Source organism: Lepisma saccharinum, chromosome 1 (genome assembly GCF_977018435.1).
Source record: "Lepisma saccharinum chromosome 1, izLepSacc3.1, whole genome shotgun sequence".
NCBI lineage: Eukaryota > Metazoa > Arthropoda > Insecta > Zygentoma > Lepismatidae > Lepisma > Lepisma saccharinum.
The window spans coordinates 26,717,915-26,735,964 of NC_139229.1; the positions used below are offsets into that span (position 1 = coordinate 26,717,915).

Genomic DNA, 18,050 nt, shown 5'->3' on the forward strand with positions numbered 1-18,050 from the left:
TGTGCATATTGATATAGATATTGATTAGATCTCTTGAGAGAGAGAAGTTTTGAACACTCACAACCACACTAATTTGTGTGTGTTTTCGATATTATTCTTAGTAAAGTATATTCGAAATTAAAGTAATTCCTGATTTTTTGTTTGTTGTGACAAATACTCTCCCCCCGAAATTTTTTGGTGGGGTGGATTTTTGAGACCAAGATTGTTGGTGGGGGTGAAATCCCCCAATCCCCCCAGGATTTCGCACCCTGTGGATTTGTAGACACTTGTAAAATAGGCTGGCTATAGAATTTAAAAGGAACCAAAATAGACAGTAATAATGAATTCGTTATTCATTTTCTTATTTGCACGCTTATTGGATTAAGCTTTTGCACTCAGTTGCATTTTTCACATTTTTGGGTCTATTTTCTGTTATTTTTGGCTAATTGCAACGATATTGATAAATCGTGGATAGATGAAATTGTTCAAAGGGCACTCACAAAGAAGAGATACGTTCCCCAATGTAGTACGTACTTCAATGTTAATAGAATAGCGAAAGAATATTGATTGGGGGTGTCGCCCTCCCTGGCCCTTCTTAACGCCGCCTCTGCTGCACAGTTATTATAAATATCCTAAGACACAACTGCAGTGCAATAGTCGATATCCGTGGTGTAGTGTAATGTGCCGGCCCCCGTGGCAGAGTGCTTATCTCATCTCGCTCCGACGCCAGGTTCGAATCCCGGCTTGGACATCAATGTTTGTGAGTGTCCATTTATCAAAAATCAATCAACCGTGGTGTAGTGGTTAGCACAGTGCGCTACGACGCCAGGGGTCCCGGGTTCGAATTCCAGCCTGAGCGTCCTTTCATCAATTTCATCACATCACCATTCATCCTCATCGTCGCGGTTAGTCAAAAGTTACCGAAAAGCAACGGTAATAACAAGAATCAAACCAAAAGAAACCAACAATGCAATGGTGGAAGTTTCGACCTTGAGCCATAAAAATTTGTACCAGAAAAAAAGCCCAGGAGTAAAATCTTATATACGCCACTGATCAACGGGAACTATTTACATTTGGAAAGGATTTAAAGCACCATGCTGCTCTTGTAAGAGACTCCTTTCAATTTCATTTTCCGTGCGTGAAGTTCGAAACGACCAGTCACATAACTGGTTCGTGAGCAAATTAACATGAATAATGTAAAAATCTGTACTGCAAGGTCGGTTCTGTGCACCAACACTGATAGCTCATGCTTCGAAGCTATCTGTTAATTATTTACGTTTTAATTACTGTTTGTCATTTGCTCGTCGGCGGCTCACAACAATGACGTGTCCGGAGATTGGGTTTGGTCTCATATACCCTAATAGGAAAGACTTCAATACGAGTACTGTGGAAGTAATAAAGGATGCAATTCCGCGGTGGCTCAGTCGGTAACGCGTCTGACTACCATGCTCAAGGTCCCGGGTTCGATCCCCGGCCGGTTCAAATCCGGGAACTTTTCTAACGGTGGAAGCGGCCCCGGCGCCTACCCAGCGTCGAATAACATGGGTACCTGGGGGAAACCCTGGGGGGTAAAGGCGGTCAGGGGCGTGATGCTGATCACATCACCCCCACTCACGACCGGATCAAGAAAGTGTGGGGCGTTACCCCCACACCCCCTATACGCCTTCATGGCGTGGTGCTATGCACAGGGGAACACTTTACCTTTTTTATTCCTTTTTTATGATCACATAAATAATAACCCGTGGCGCAACTGCCCGTTGAGGACCAGAACCTACCTACCGACTGCCGGCCACCTGCCCGCGTGGGAGATCATGTAACCAGTTACAGGGTGACGTGTGGTCGGCACGACGAACCTCCAGTCGTTGTTGCAGGTTTCCAAGACCAGGCTACGCTATTCATTCGTAGCTCCCCAATTTCCTCACAATGGTGGGTGGCCACCGTTCCCATACACAGGCCGAAATCTCAGGGGATTCCCTCAGGAGACTCGAACCTGCGCGCGTCCAGTAGCCGGAGTCCAAACATGACTCCTTCCATCACACGCCAACGGCGCGGGACCTATGAAGGAATGAAGCCAACCTTTCTCTGGGCTGAAATCAAGGAAAAGGGGGGGGAGTTAGTCAAGGGTGTGCAGTTTGTGGTGTAGTGTCAGTTGCGCCTTTGGCGTGATTTCCCGCATCTGATTTGTGTTACATTCGTGTGTAATCGAGGTCTAAAAGTGGTAAACGTTGTAAGTGCCAAAAGCGAAAGTGTTGGGAAATCGCATCGTTCAGCACATCAGCCCTTACGAACGTTTACACTAGTGTCTTTTTACGCGCCCTTTAAACTACTTAGTGGGCTACCAGCCACTTTTCACGTTTACCACATTATCAAGCATGGCACATTTCACAGTTTAACGTGGAAAACTGTGTTTGAATTCTTGTGGCACTTACAGCGTTTACCAATTTTAGTCTTCAATCCCCTTTAGGAGCAATCACAGCACAGCACTTGGGATATTATTTCCTCCGTGGCGGAACGGGGCCCTCGGATAGAATCCCAGGTCTGGCATGGGTGTTATTTGTGAGCGTCCTTCATCATATCACCACTAATCCTCATTTTCGCAATTAGCCAAAAGTGGAAGGAAAGCTAAGGAAAATAAACCAAATGAATCAATCAATCGAGGGGTCTCATTAGTCTGCAAATGGCAGTCAAATGTGTGCTACGTGGAAAAGAAATTGGCATTAAGGTGCTGACGGGAAAGTCACCCTTTACACTCAATCCTCATTGTTGCGATTTGTTAGGTGTCAGGAGAGCGACGTAACATACAGCCACAGAGAAGATAATTTTATCTTCTCTGTGATACAACGAAGCAGTGGTCCAATACTACTTCTTCCCGTAGGCACCCGCAAGGGGGAGTGGGGCACTTACCCCCTCAGATTTCTGGAAAGAATTAATGTAATTCGAATGATGAAATTGTAGAGATATTTTATAACAAAAAGTATTGTTTTCTGTGACTTATAGCAACTATTATTATTATTAGAAATAAGGTTACATTTAAGATTAAAGTCTATTTTACACTGATTATCTGTATAAAAAACTGTTTTTTGTATTACATGAATTAATGCGAAGTATACAGTTATGCAAATTGTATATAGATATACAGAATATGGAAGTTACAAATGTATATAATTTTAAAAAAAAAACATAAGTAGTAGTAGTAATGTAATAATAATAATCATAATAATACCAACAACAAAAATAAAAACAATAAAAGCAGTAACAGTATCAATATTAATAATTTTAATAATAATAATGATAATAATAATAGTAATATTATTAGTAATAATAATAATGATAATAATAATAATAAAGTTTCTGCCCCCGTGAGAAAAAATCCTGCGAGCGCCCTTCCTTCTTCTTCCTTAATTTGCTCATGGAGAAATAACTCAAGGTGCAGAGTTGAGGCAAAATTATGAATCCTCCCTGGCACATGCAACTCCGCCGCAACTGGAGATACCGTTCGATTACCCAATACTCTTGCAGTGGCCACTCAATTTCATTGGTGGCATGTTTGCATTGTTGGAACGTGAATTGCCGGGTTTTCCTCGAAGGTTATTTGGTCTTGAATGCGGACGGGAATTCCTTCGTGAAACTATTGTCTCTTGGTCACCGGAGCCACACTTGGACGTGAGCCAATTGAAATCACTGGAAGGACACTTGACGCTGGGGCATAGGCGCCGACTCCATGGGGCTTGGGGGGGGGGGGGCTCGAGCCCACCCAATGTTAACGATGTGGGGGCAGAACCCCCAAATAATTTTGCTTTAGAGGATCTAATGTATTATTTTGCTTCTCTTGTAAAGTTTACTCGGAATTGTGCCACATGAACTTAACTTTAAATACACATTTGAAATGTTCTAGACCATCAATTTGGGGGGCTGAGACCGCTAAACCATCAACTTTGGGGGGGGGGGGCTATGACCAGAGACAGCAAAACACATGACTTATTACTATATACTAAGTATGTAATTATGAGTATTGTTAAAATTTTTACTAAAGAGAGTTTCAAAAGACGATGTGCATGAACTAGGGTAGTGGATGGGACGTTTGGGCTACAAATGGCTCTAACATGACATTCAGAACGAGATCATTGATATATTAGGGAGATCTGTTTTGCGCTCCGTGGTAGCAGATATTAAAAGTCGGGAATATTTTGCTATGACGAAACTTGTGAAATATCCATTCGTGGACAATATTAATATTCTGCATTAGAACTGTGAATAAAAATTTTGATATTGTTGAGGAATTCATGGGCTTTTACGTTATTCCGAACACTGAGATCAAAACTTAAAAAAGGGAGAGAGTGAGTCATTCATTAATTTATTTCAGTGATCCAAGCCCCCCCCCCCAATAATTTTGACAAGCCGGCGCCCCTGCGCTGGGGACATTCCTAAGACATCCACAAACAGCTGTAGATGCATCAAGAAACTCGTACTCACCTGGCCAGGGACGTATGTTTTTGGGAGAAATTGTATGTGTGTGCACAAGGGGAGCTGACGGGGCCACAGCCCAATCCGAAATTTTTAGAAAATTAAAATTTACCAATGATAGCAGTGAATTTGAATTTGGGGGGAAAAACCAAAGTGGTAAGAGCAATCAGTTCCTTAAAATGAGCACTTTTGTCTTTGAACAATTTTTAAAACGAAAGGTTAAAGATGATAATATAAAATAAATTTATTCCCTTACAATTTTAGTGCCCTCCGAAGAAGAATCCTGCATACGCCAATGTGCGTGTGCGTGTTTGTGTGCGCATGTGGGTTTGTTTCTGTGAGTATAAGTTATATAAATTATTTATCTTTATCTTTTGTAATATTAAAGTATTTTTTTCTAACGCCAAGGAATTTTTGGGGGGGCAAGTGGGGCACTTTGAAAGGGGCCAGTGCCCCTGTCCCCTTAACGACGTCCTTGCGTCTGGCACTGGTTACAAAAATTCGGACACATAATTTACTCATAAGCGGTACCATTACCATAAATCGGGCCTGTGAGAAACGTTTAAGGGGGGTATTATTGTAATTTTGGTGGGGTGTAAGGGGGTTTGAGGATAAACCACTGCCAGGTTCTGAAAGCCAATAAGGATACGAGTTCCATATTATTAAAAACTTCGTTTATACATTTTAGCTGTACATTATTATTAGTTGTAGCGGTACTATTTCTGCTTTTTCGGTAAGGCTACACGTTTGCTTACAAAATGTAGACACTAAATTTAAAACGATATATGGCCAGGGCAACAGTTGGGAAATGCGAGGACCTTCAGTTTTGAAAAGTGAAAATATAGACAACTTCCAAATCTCCCAAAAATCCCGATTTAGCCACATCAGCCCCCCCACCCAAGAAATAAATGTTTGTTGAAGTTTTTTTTTTTTATTCTGCTATGTGCGTCCATCAGGTATCGAACCCGGAGAAAAATAAATGTGCACTATATTCACAATACTATTATAGCTCTAATGTCTAAAATAGACACTAATAGAGTGTAACATAGGCGTGCGCAGACCCTCTGATTGGGGGGGGGGCAATAGCCTTGATGAACGTTCAGTCGGGAAAGAAAAATCTCATTTTATCTCACTCTTTTAGTTCTATTGCATTGATGGACATGTGTGTGTGTGTGTGTGTGTGTGTGTGTGTGTGTGTGAAAAAGGTAAAGTGCTCCCCTGTGCTTTGCACCATGCCATGAAGGCGTATAGGGGGCGTGGAGTTAGGGCCCCACACTTTCTTGATCACGGCCGAAGGTAGGGGTGGTGATCAGCACCATGCCCCTGGCCGCCTTTACCCCCCAGAGTTTCCTCCAGGTACCCACTTTATACGACGCTGGATGGGCGCCGGAAAAACATATTATTTAAATACAACAAAACAAATGCAAGAATGATATAAATTGTCTTTGAAATATGCGCGCTCCTTTTTCTCCAAACCAGACTGTTATAGTAGCAACTGTCTGAAGTACTTAGTTGTTCCTACTTGTCCCTCTGGTAATCCACAATGCATTACAGAAAATAAATAAATTGCGAGCGAAGCGAGCGAGCAAATTTTTCGATCCAAATTTATATAAATTGAAAACAGTATTGATTTAATTGCGCGCAAAAATATCATGGGATGTCACGGCATTCTCGTTTACAATTTTTATCATTCAGATCGTTGGGCGTAGAGCGACAACTCTCGCAGCCCGCTAGCTGCTACTACTCTGAACTTGACAAGACTAAGAAAAGCAGATATTGCGAGCTAAGCGAGCAAGGAAATTTTACGAAATAAATTTTATTTGTAGAAAATTTGAAGTCAAGAAGGCAATTGACCCCCTGCAGTTTTCTACTAGCCGTCTGGAAGAAATAATGCAAGAAAAACGTGAAAACTAATTCTATCTTCAGTATTCTTTTGTCCCGATACTCTTAGATTCTGCTAGTCTTGCATTCTTTTACTTATAGCTTGCCCCCCCCCCCTAGAATTGATTTCCGTCCAAGAGTGAGAAAAAGCAATGACCCCCTGCCTCTTTGTGCTTGTGCCACTGAACCCCCTTCCACCGTAGTTGCTCCGAACCTTCATCGGCTTGAAAATACTCCATTTTCTTTAAGAGTATAATATCGTTTAATAACAGCAATAAGATTCCAGTACACTAAATTTCTAAGTGAAAGTATAATAATATAGGGACATGGAACGTCTGGAAAAGGGGGGGCAAGGTTGGCCACATCTCCCCCTTCGAAAACGAATGTCAACCTAAAAGTATATATTTTACACATATAATTTGATTTCAGTCATAGTAATTCACATATGCGATAATTTGAAATTCAAGTGGTGTTCTTTGAGGTCCAACACTATTGGGGTAATATGCGCCATGGAAAAATACCTTGTTTGTCCTTTCGTGGAAAAAAAATTGCGAACGTCCGTGATTAGAGGGGCAACTGCCCCCTTGACTCCCTTCCCGTGCGTTCGCCTATGGAGTGTAAAATAAATAATCGAGACACTGTGATAAGATGGTGAGGAAGAAAGCTTGGTTGCAGGAGTAAAATACAGAAAAGAAATTACAGGAAGAGAAATAAATACCGAGAGCAGGGAATGAATGGAAGAATATCAGAAAAGAAGGAGAACGAATATACTGAAGTGAAATGAAAATAAAAACGAGGAGAAAAATCCAAAATGCAAATTTTTTTTCACCAATCGTTTTTTGTAACGTGTAGGAAGAATAGTTGTGCGCGACAATTGAGAACATCGAAAGGTGCTCCTTCTGCCATCTAGCGGATGATCACTTAACTTACTCGGCTTTGCATATAGCGAGATAGAGTGTCTTAAGCGATCTCTTACCCCGACGAAGGTTTGAGCATTTTTCATGTAAGCTTATGGGGTTTTGGGCGTAATTTGGTCACGATTATCTCGAGAACCAGTCGACAAAAATTTTTCAATATTAATATTTTCATTTTCTGCATCAACGTCCCCAGGCTGAAGCAAATTGGCTAAAGTCCCACCGTCCCAGAAAAGTTACAGTCCTTGATTAAAAATAAAAATAAAATTCTCTCACATTAATTAGCAAACAAATGTATGACTAGAATTCTAGGGTGTTCTGGAAACGTACTTGCGTTACAAACTGCGATTTTATGTTGTTTTCACTTAAGTCACACTGAATCAATTAACGAAAATATTATAATAATTTATATTGGATATGTGTAAAGATTCTAAACAGTGATGATCCATCATGTATATCATATCTGCAATGTTTGCTATTATAAGAACAGGCATAAATAACTACCTACTCTAAAAATACGTTTTTTGAATGAAGTGCTTCTACCCCGAACACTCTAAGATTTCCCCCTTACATTTAAAGATTTTTCTTGAAAGATTGGTTTGGTGTTTTAAGTCCACTTTATGCACAGGTAGGCTAATCGGGACTGGACCTACAGTTTAAAGTGGGATCCGAACCACTATGTACCTCCTCTGGGTATCGAACCCGGGACCCCTTGATTACAAGGGGACGACGCTACGACTGCGCCATCGGGGAGGCCCTTTTTATTGAAAGAGATGTGCATAACTTCATATATATGCATTTCAATACACTAACTGTATGAAATAAAAAAAAATGAAAAATAATTGTGCTGTATCCACTCATCTTGTGGTTCTAGTACAAAAGTCTCTCTAAGTCTACAATAATAAATAATAATAACATAATAAATTTGGAATACGATAGGGTTACTTGATTAGTTATTGTTGTGTAATAATAATTATTATTGTGGTTATTATTATTATTTCCACTATTCAAGTTTTATCAACGGTATGAAAGCCAGGGTGGTTAAAGGTCCAGGATCTAATGGATTCTGTTGGGTTTCGCTGTAGGACCGGAACCTATTTTCTCGTACAATTTAAATTCGGTCCAAGTTGCGTATTATTTCATTGAAAAAAGGTCCCTGGACCGTATTTAAATTCATTCAGAATAAAGATTAATGGACCGTATTTAAATTCATCCCGAAAATAGGTTCCTGATGAAAGCCCCTTACGAACATTTCTGGCAACGCTCACACAATCCAGAACTACTACATTGTTCAAATGTTGTGATGGGTCTCTAATCTACGTCACACGAAGATTCTTGAACGCAAGAAAAGTGAAATTGTGAATAAAAATATATAGAAAATGTCACGTTGTTCAGAGTGAAAGCATGGAACGCACATTAATGTATGGATAGATCGAATTTAGGGATAAACGGTGGTACGCCAAAATCTTAATAGGCTAATCTCAGAATGCAAATAGTCAACGTTCCTAAGAGTAACACCAGGATATAGGTATATAAACAAATTCTCATTATCATAAATAAAAAAACAACCAACTCGCCAGTTCCAGTATATTGTTGTATGATAATTATACAAATATATTTTCAATGTCCGAAATATGAAAATGAAAGAGAAATCAATAAGTTTTAAACAAATAATAATAGCGACCTTGTGCTTCCATCTAGAGACGAGAAAATCCAAATCCAAGCATGATAAATTTAGAGCAAAACTTCATTGTTAACCAAGACTGGATTATTGTATATATAATATTTGAAACTAGACTGTTCTTATATAGTAAGGATGTATAATGAATGAATTCATGTTATTTTGCACGGTGTCACGAATCACGATGCCCTGGTTTGGTACAACAGTGATCTAATCCATATTTCCTGTTTCATGCAGTACCAGCAGTGTGGTATTTAAGAAATTTCCAGTGGGGGGGATTCTACTGACTGTCTAGGGACAGCATGAGATAATGACTTTATGCCATATAACATTTCCCCCATGAATAAATTTTATCAAGCAGAGGGGGGGCACAAGTATCCAGGAGGGGGGAAATCTCCCTCATCTCCCCTACAAATACTACCCTGAGTACCAGCAATGGACTATTGAATCTGAAGATGGAGGCACATAGTGGTTCGGATCCCATTTTAAACTCTAGGTACAGTCCCGATTAGTCTTTCTGTGCATAAAGTGGACTTAAAACACCAACTCAAGATTGAATCTAAAGAAACGGCCAAAAATACTTGACACATTCATGTATCATTTATGTTAATGTTAATATAGATTGTGTTATTAATCGAAGGTTCACTGTTGCGCTGAAACTCCTCAATTTCCAGTGTGTGTAATAATTATACATACAGTGAGATAGTGTCTAAGGGTTTTTGCATTCAATTGAAGACAACAGTGAAGAATGAATGTGAAGATTGTTTCTCAACAATACAGATAACCTTGGTATATCTGAGATATTGACAACTAATTGAGCAGAATTGGGTCAATTTCAACCCGTATATAAATTAGCAACATTTTTTCTTTTGCATATCCTTCCCTCTTCCTCCTATATTGTAATGGTTTCCATATTTAGTCGTTTTTAAGTTGAACACTGTTGGTTGAAGGTGAACGAATATGAAAGAAAGCAAGGAATAACGTTTCCCAGAGAAAAGTTACGAATGAAAAGGATAGTCCAAATCCAAGCAGATAAAAAGCTCCTTGAAGGTGAAACGATGTTAAGGGACGTGGATCTCCAGTGAGCTTAGTTGAGTAACTGAGAACGTCTTCAATCCTGACATGGGAAGATCTGATAACTTCTCGCTGCCAGAGTTCTATTATCCCGGATTCCTTTATCCTGTTAATCACCTTGTTGATAGGGTCTTTGTAAGGAGATCTCTTCTGAAGGATCATGGCTACATCATACTGTACAGCACACTGCTGCATCAGGAAGAGCGACTTCCAGGTCTTGCTGGTAATATACTCGGCGTCGGAAATGTACTCTCTCCCAAGCGCTTGGACAACAACAGCAAACTGTCTTGTAGATAGTCTTTCTTCTATGGTGTTTGTGTCTAGCATGATGAACTTCTTATAGAGCTGGGACGCGTAGTAGTCTAGTGATCCCTGGATGATTCCAGCAATATATGAACTGGGTGCACTCCACTCTAGTCCGCTGTGAGCAAGCTTCTCAAGTGTGTCTATTGGAGAAGAGAATTCTGGGACTGTGAGGAAGGATATCAGGCTACTACAGTAAGCTGTAGTGATGAGGATGAAGTATATCGAGAACCAGAATATCGCTTGACGAAACTGTACCTGTCTAGGATCAGCAATACCCACGAGGGCAAGCAAGCTCATGACGTCCAGACAACTCTGAGCTAGAGCGTTGTACTTACTCGATCTACGCCACACTTTGGACAGTACGTTCAGAAAGATTGAACACACTATTATGGACGCCGTCACTGCGATCCATGTAAGAGGATGGAATGGAAGAATTATAGAGTTCCACTGAGGAAGATGGTATGGCTTGGGAGTCAGAAACGTGACGCAGATCTTGAAATAAGGTTTTGTGAGATCTAAGCCCCACGTGTACATATTACTGATGAAAAACGCTGCTAAACCAATGTCCACATCTCCTCGGATGACGCTTCCTGCTACACCTGTCCCAGTTTTGTTTCTATATATCACACCCCAACGTTCTTTATCATGCTTATGCAACACCTTCCATTCAAAGTTCATTGCTTTGGATATCTCGCGTAAAAGCCTCACTTCTATGCCATCGTACGCATTGGTCGTATTATCTGGATAAATGACGAAAGGTTTGTATTCGAAAAACGAAACACGTAGTACCTTATTCTTCAAATTCGATACCATGTTGGGAAATAAGTTGTTTCCTTTTTCAAACGTACCGTTGCACCAAGTATCTAGATGCTGAACGGAACCGTCAACCAAGGAAAACGTAAATATATCTGATTCCAAAGGTAATTTGTCCCTTTCTTGAACAAATATTACATTCGGTATATCGAGAAGAACTGACGATGAGTTCATTTCTTCAAAAGGCAGGGAATTATTCTTCAAGTACACTATATTCTTCCCATTATCTTGAAGTAATTGCTGTTCGTACATATGGTGCAGAAAATCAAACACTGTGCCCGAGTTTTGTATCAAGATGATGTAAAGACGACATTCGAATTTTGTGGCAGATTCCAGACATGCCATCGTTTTGCTGTAATTAGCTTCTTCAGCTGTTTCGATTACTAAACGAGGAGCAAACACATTTGCAATGGTTTTGAAGTTTGATACCATATCCACCTTGTTACGAATGAAAACGTAGCACTTGGTATCCAGGAAGTATTTCTGAACAATCTGGGCAAGAAGTGTTTCTGTGGATATGTCTTGCTGCAACATACGGATCTTCAAATTTCTTTCAGTACTGTGTGGCACAAAAGCCAGTGATAACACTGTTAGAGTGACGAACATAACGAAAGTCTGGCGAAAAGTCTGAAATGAGAAATACAAATGTATATTTTTAATTTTTGTGTGTTTGAGTTTTGATTCAAATATGTTGTGTATATATAATTACTCTATTTTGATATTTACCTATCATGTGGTTTCGACTGTAAACATGCATTTACTTTTCTTTGTACCAAGTTCCCAACTTTTAAGACAGATATAAGAAACAATATTATTTTGCACTTTAACCAATTCATTTTGTATTTTTTTTAAAATTTTATGTGGCATTTATGTTAATCTTGACAATGAGAATGAATAGTGATTAGATGAAATTCATGAAATAACACCCATGCCCTAGGCCGGGATTCGAATCCGACGCCAAGGATCTCGGGTTGAATCCCGCTCTGGCTTGGTTGTTTGTGAATGTCCATTCATCAATTTCATCATTACATCACTCATCCCCATCTTCGCAAATTAGCCAATAGGCACAAAACGCGAAGTGAAATAAACTAAATCAATCAATGAATCCAGGAACTCCGATGGCAAGATCGCAGCTTGCTCGGTCATGGCAATGGCGCACTTTTAACTACAAATGCTTAAATGTAGTTTGCAGAAAGTAGTTAAAGGTGTATTATTAAATACCGTTATTATTCGATAATTTTTAAAATTGCAAATCAATTATAGCTACTCATTAGACTTTTGTTTGCATTGTTGGTTTAAGTCCACTTTATGCACAGATAGGCTAATCGGAACTGGACCTACAGTTTAAAGTGGGATGCGAACCACTGTGCAATGGTAATTTTGGCTCTCAATTTATTCTTACACCGCCTAAATACCAACTTATACCTAAAAAATTCCGGCTAAACCCCTGCGATATACTTTTACAGTCATTATCAATAGGTTATATGCAATCAGGGGCGCCAACATTTCAAAAACATTGGGTGGACTGGAACACTGAGTTATAAGTTAACTAGAATTTCATGAATGCTCCAGTCCTAACATTATGCGGGAGTACTCTTTGCGATACTGGGAGGTTTTAAGGAAACTGATTTTTTAAAAGCATGTTTCCAGTTGTAAGAGCTGGAAGAAATTAATATTAATTAATTATCATTAACTTCCTATCATACTTTAACACAACTTTTTATTTTCATCGTAGAAAAATCCAAAGATGTTTGCCCTGCCATGAATTTTGTAAAGTTACTACCACCAGCATTCTTTGTTAAATCTACTAGGCCGACAGTCTGGATTCGCGAAAGCGACAAACACAAGCCACCTGATTAACGGTAGGAGAGCTAAATATAATGTACACCAACAATACATGGCTTTTAATGACAGTACCAAAGATGATTTATGCAAACTACTACTACTTATGCATAAAATATTAATCAGGAACTTTACTTTTTGTAATCTGGATCTATTTTGTTATTCAATAAATATTCAATTCTTTACATATTTGACAGTAATTTCTTTTTCAGGACAGTTGTTTTCATACAAATTTTCACGATCTTAACTATACCTGGGCTAGATAATAAATACATATCGTTATATCTATATTCTTGTACCGTCATTTTACCTAAACATGTAATAATAGCAATACAATATTAATTAATTTACATGTTTTAATTAACATTATTTTAAATTAACATAATTATATAGTTATTTCAATTAAAACATTATAATTATTATTTCTGAGACATTCCTTCGGACCCCCTCCGAAATACATTTCTAGATACTTGCCTGTGACAGATATTTAATTTACAGTAATATTTGTTTTGTGACTATACTTACGTACACAATGCTTTGTGTATTGATGCTAAAGTACTTTGTTCCAAGTAAAATAACATTTAAGATGATTTTTTTTGTGCTCGCAACAATTCATAAAGGTTTTTATGCGCTAAATGTGTACGTCACACTAAGAATAGGGTAACTTCGGTGAATAACGCCAGGCGGGAAATAACGCCATTTCAAAGTTTCAACTCTGAAAACATGGACGCATGTAAAGTTAAGGTGTGACTCACCGTTGTGCGATAAACAATGGTGCCTGGTAGTATTGCTGATAAGAACGGTTGCCATTGTCGAGCCTTCATTTAAGAGAAACACTTTGAACAGTGTAGACGTTTGAGTTGAGTTTCGAGGAAAAAGGGTCCACATTTTCATCGCGCCGACAAAGGTGAGTGTTTTTCTATTGTAGGATTAGATTTTAAATGTTAACAATGCTGTACGTACACAATACGTTTATTACGTAAGTGAATGATGTGTGTACGGTTTTCATGGTCGGTGTCGTAAGTTTAGAACAGTTGGTTAAACTACAGTCTGTTGTTTCGGGAAATAACGCCATCATCGTGTCGGGGTATAACGCCACTCAATTTAAACTCAAATTTAAGGAAATGTTGATTTCGAAAATAGGTTTATCCTTGCTCAGTTACTTTCGAGGCGTACAGATATTTATTCTCGGCTAATTTTCTCTTTCAGATGGCGAGGAAATGTAGAAATATACGGGCCAAATGGTCAGTGGATGACTTGAGGCAAGCTATGGCGGCCATCAAGCAAGGGATGAAGATAGCATGTGCTGCACGTTCCTCGCAGAACTTTGAGGGACTGGGTATCGCGAAAAGACAAAAAAAGACTTTTTTTTTCTAATAACTTACTACAGTAATTATTTTTCCTAGTACAGTTTAGTAAAGAAAATGTGAATGTTTTACTTGTAATTAGGATAATGTGAATGTTTTACTTGTAATTATGAACATGGCGTTATTACCCGACAGGTCTGGAAATAACGCCATTTTGCATTAACACAGAATTTCGTATTTTATTGCTTTCATTATAACAGTGCAATCAATATTTTATTATTACACAATAGAGGAAAGTTCATTCTCCTACACATGTAAGTTTCATGTTCCTAACAATAAAAATGTATGAGTTCCAGAACGAAATGACCAATTGGTGGCGTTAATCACCGAAGTTACCCTATTGCAATTTGAGCTTCTCCGACATAGACGAAGAATATTGTCGCTCGGGAGTTTCCGATGACATTCGCGACACTCAATAGAAGAAAACCTTGGAACATGAACAAGTAAAAGTGATGGTGTGAAATCAATAAAAAGATATTTCCGCAAACAGCATGCATGGCAAATTGATAGATGAACCCTTCCATTAACATGTGATGCTGGTTGTAAAGCGAGTTGATGAACAGTCTAGAATCTATCCTTGCAAACATGGCACATTCATCAGCCATGCTATTGTGCACACTTCCTAATCGTTCGCACCCTTTCAGTAATCTGCATGTGGGTAAATATATTTCATTTCCGCTTCTTGGCAATGCTTCTTTCGATTTATTGGACACTCATGACTGAGTATATTCATAGTACTTGGCAACACTTAAAACAGAGCAGAAAGAGATTTCTGCACTTTAGGCAAGAATAGATTTTGTTGCTTAGGGAAAATGTTATTAATGTTATATTAATTTTGTCCTTTTAATGCTAAAAGCTACTTGGTGCGGTGAAGAAATATAATAATATCTGATTAATGGTTATTGTAACCGAAGTTATCCATTACGAGTTATAAATGGAGCATTCATACGAATGTAATATATTATGCTGCGGTGACAAAAGTGAAGGAAATCTGCGATATGCTATTACCGTGCCACTCTTTTGTTCTCTACATTTGCAATATATCTTTGTTGACGTCATCATGCACCATAGAAATTAATAGAAATCCAAAAATGTTCATGTAACTGCCTTTTAAGTGCTACGCCCTGTTCTAGGTAATGAGTGTCTGCCATCAAAACTGAGGTCGATGCTTTTTAGAAATACAAAGAAAGAACAATAAGCGGCCCAGGGGTGCCCATCCCCCCCAAGGCCAATGGCGCATTGCCCCCAAAATCAAGTCATGTGTCTCCCCCAAATCATATCATTCGCGCCCTCAAACCATATCGTAATCTTCACAAAGTATTTTATTACGATAGCGTGTCAACCAAAAGTAACTGAAGACTAAAATTGGAAAACGCTGTAAGTGCCACAATAATTCAAACACTGGTTTCCACGTTAAACTGCTTCATAATGTGGTAAACGTGAAATGTGGCTGGTAGCCCTCTAAGTAGTTCAAAGGGCGTGTAAAGAAGTCACTAGTGTGCACGTTCTTACGGGCTGATGTACGGAACGATGCGATTTCTCAACACTATCGCTTTTGGCACTTACAACCTTTACCACTTTTAGTCCTCAACTTTTTTCTTAGCTTTATTGAACACTATAATTCATGCGCCCCTCCTCCCTAAACAGGGGCGCCATTTCTCAAGACCACCCCTAAAATCGTTCATCATAATCAGAATATTGTTTGTCTTGTAATGCAGCTTAAGTATAAAAACTTGAGATCCACCGTATTAAAGCGCCAAACACGCAAAAGTGCGAGCGAAGCGAGCAAGAAAATTTTTACATCATTTTCTCTGCAGGCTTTCAAGAATATTAATTTAAATCCCTAAGATCCTGAGTTATTTAGTCCTTTCCTTTTCCAGCTTCTCCTTTGGCACATTCGGGGTCGAAAACGTGTGGATATCATATCGCTAAATATAGTCTCTAAAATGTAACGTTTGAACTCTGTTCAAACACTACAATCCCTTGACAATCTAAGATTTAACACTTTATCACTTTATAAAGAGCTTTCTATCTCCCCCTTTAAATTTAATACTCATTCCTAACACCAAAATGTCCATGCCAATTTTAGACTCACTGCTGATATTGAAGAGTGGATATTGCTCCTCCAAAAAAATGATTCTCAGTCTCCACACTAGAATTTCAGCAACAGTCTAAGGCAATAGTTATACACAAGAATTGGATACCCCCTCAATTTAATGCTCAATCCCCCTCTAACTAAAATACTCGCCATAATCTAAGACTTATAGTTGGATACTGTTTCCCCTAAAGTTTAATTCAGAATCTCCCCCCCCCAAACCCACGTGTCAATTAAGGCCTAATATGTACGAGTTGGATATCCCCCCCCCCCTTCGATAATGCCCTAAACACTTTCTTTTCTTTATCTAATGGATTAAATATGGTGCATTTAAGGTGTAAAATTTTTACATACATTTTAGAAAAAGAAAATGTTGAATTTTATATTATTTGAAGGGAAAAAAATCCCCCTGAAAAATCTCGATGGCGCAACCTGCGCCATAATCCCCCTTGTAGGCACCCCTGAATAGGCGTGTGCGATGGAATAAGGCTCTTTAATATCATTTTTCTAATCGATACTGTCCTCACTTATAGATTATTCAGAACTTTTCAGTAACTTTTTTTCATCATTAGGAATTATGAGCTAACATTCATTTTCTTACAAATAACCTGTACATCCATACCACACACAAATTAACCGAAGATTTCTTTCAAAAGTTGAAACCAAATAATGCCGTATTTTAAGTAAGAATCTGTAAAATTTATTCAACTAAAAAGCTAACCCTAACTTAACACTAAAATATTTTAAAACAATGTTGGTTTTTACAATAACTAATGTATATATACCGGCGGGTGTTGAGGGGTTACAAAAATTTATTGCAAGTAAACTATTGTTAATGTAACCAGTCCAGAACGATCCATGCGTGTATTTTTATATTAAGAGGGAGGTGGAGTTTGGCGAAGGTCGCCGTGGAAAGTGCTTAAATTTAACATGGGCTTTTTTGCATTTTGTTGAATATAACGTTTTAGGACAAAAATTTGCCGGAAAACACACAGTAGATGTGAACTTACTTTATGAAACTTTGAGTACATGACACATTTATGAAATTTCAGTTCGATAAATGTGCACAAATTCCATTATTTTTTTTCAATTTCCCATAAGGAAATACGTAAATATGCACAGAATGGTAATACGATTTGTGGGTAGCACCAACGAAAATGACCATTATGATGCATACTAACGTAATGCTCAATCCTTTTACGACTAAGCTGGGGAGGGCTTTTCTTTCAAAAGTCACTTGCACAGCCAAAAATGATTGTTTAAAAATGTCATGTATTATCGACGGCGAAAGATACGGCCGCTTCAGCCGAATTTCATTCATCATAGTTCGCCACTTGGCCATTAGATGTCTCTGTTCGAATTGCCTCAGGCTGACGGTGAGAGCTAGTTCGCGCGGATGTTTGAATCCTCTGCACAGCTGGGTTCCGTCCCCTCGTCAGAAGGTCCCGTAGCTGTCACAGCTTGATTTATTGCCTCTTTCCCAGGCAAGAAAGCAGGAAGGCCATGAGTTTGTATATGTTTGAGTGTAGAGAAGCAGAGCATATTTACCGTGAATTGAAACCAGTGACACAGTAACTTTATCTCGACCCCTACCGCGAAGGACGTATTTAGGGGGTCCAGGTGTCCCAACCTTC

At 38.9% G+C, this 18,050-nt stretch overlaps 1 protein-coding gene across 1 annotated transcript; it reads right to left on the reverse strand.

The window, feature by feature from the left end:
• Nucleotides 1-9,771: 9,771 nt before the first annotated feature.
• On the reverse strand, nucleotides 9,772-11,646 carry LOC146000206 (ionotropic receptor 21a-like). Its single transcript, XM_083137637.1, has one exon. It carries the CDS (start codon nucleotides 11,644-11,646, stop codon nucleotides 9,835-9,837), a length of 1,812 nt encoding a protein of 603 aa, XP_082993763.1. The 3' UTR covers nucleotides 9,772-9,834.
• Between the last annotated feature and the right edge of the window lie 6,404 nt (nucleotides 11,647-18,050).

Bases quoted from the DNA above. Each gene is read 5' to 3' on its own strand.
- LOC146000206 (XM_083137637.1), bottom strand. From the start codon at position 11,646: ATGTTGCAGCAAGACATATCCACAGAAACACTTCTTGCCCAGATTGTT.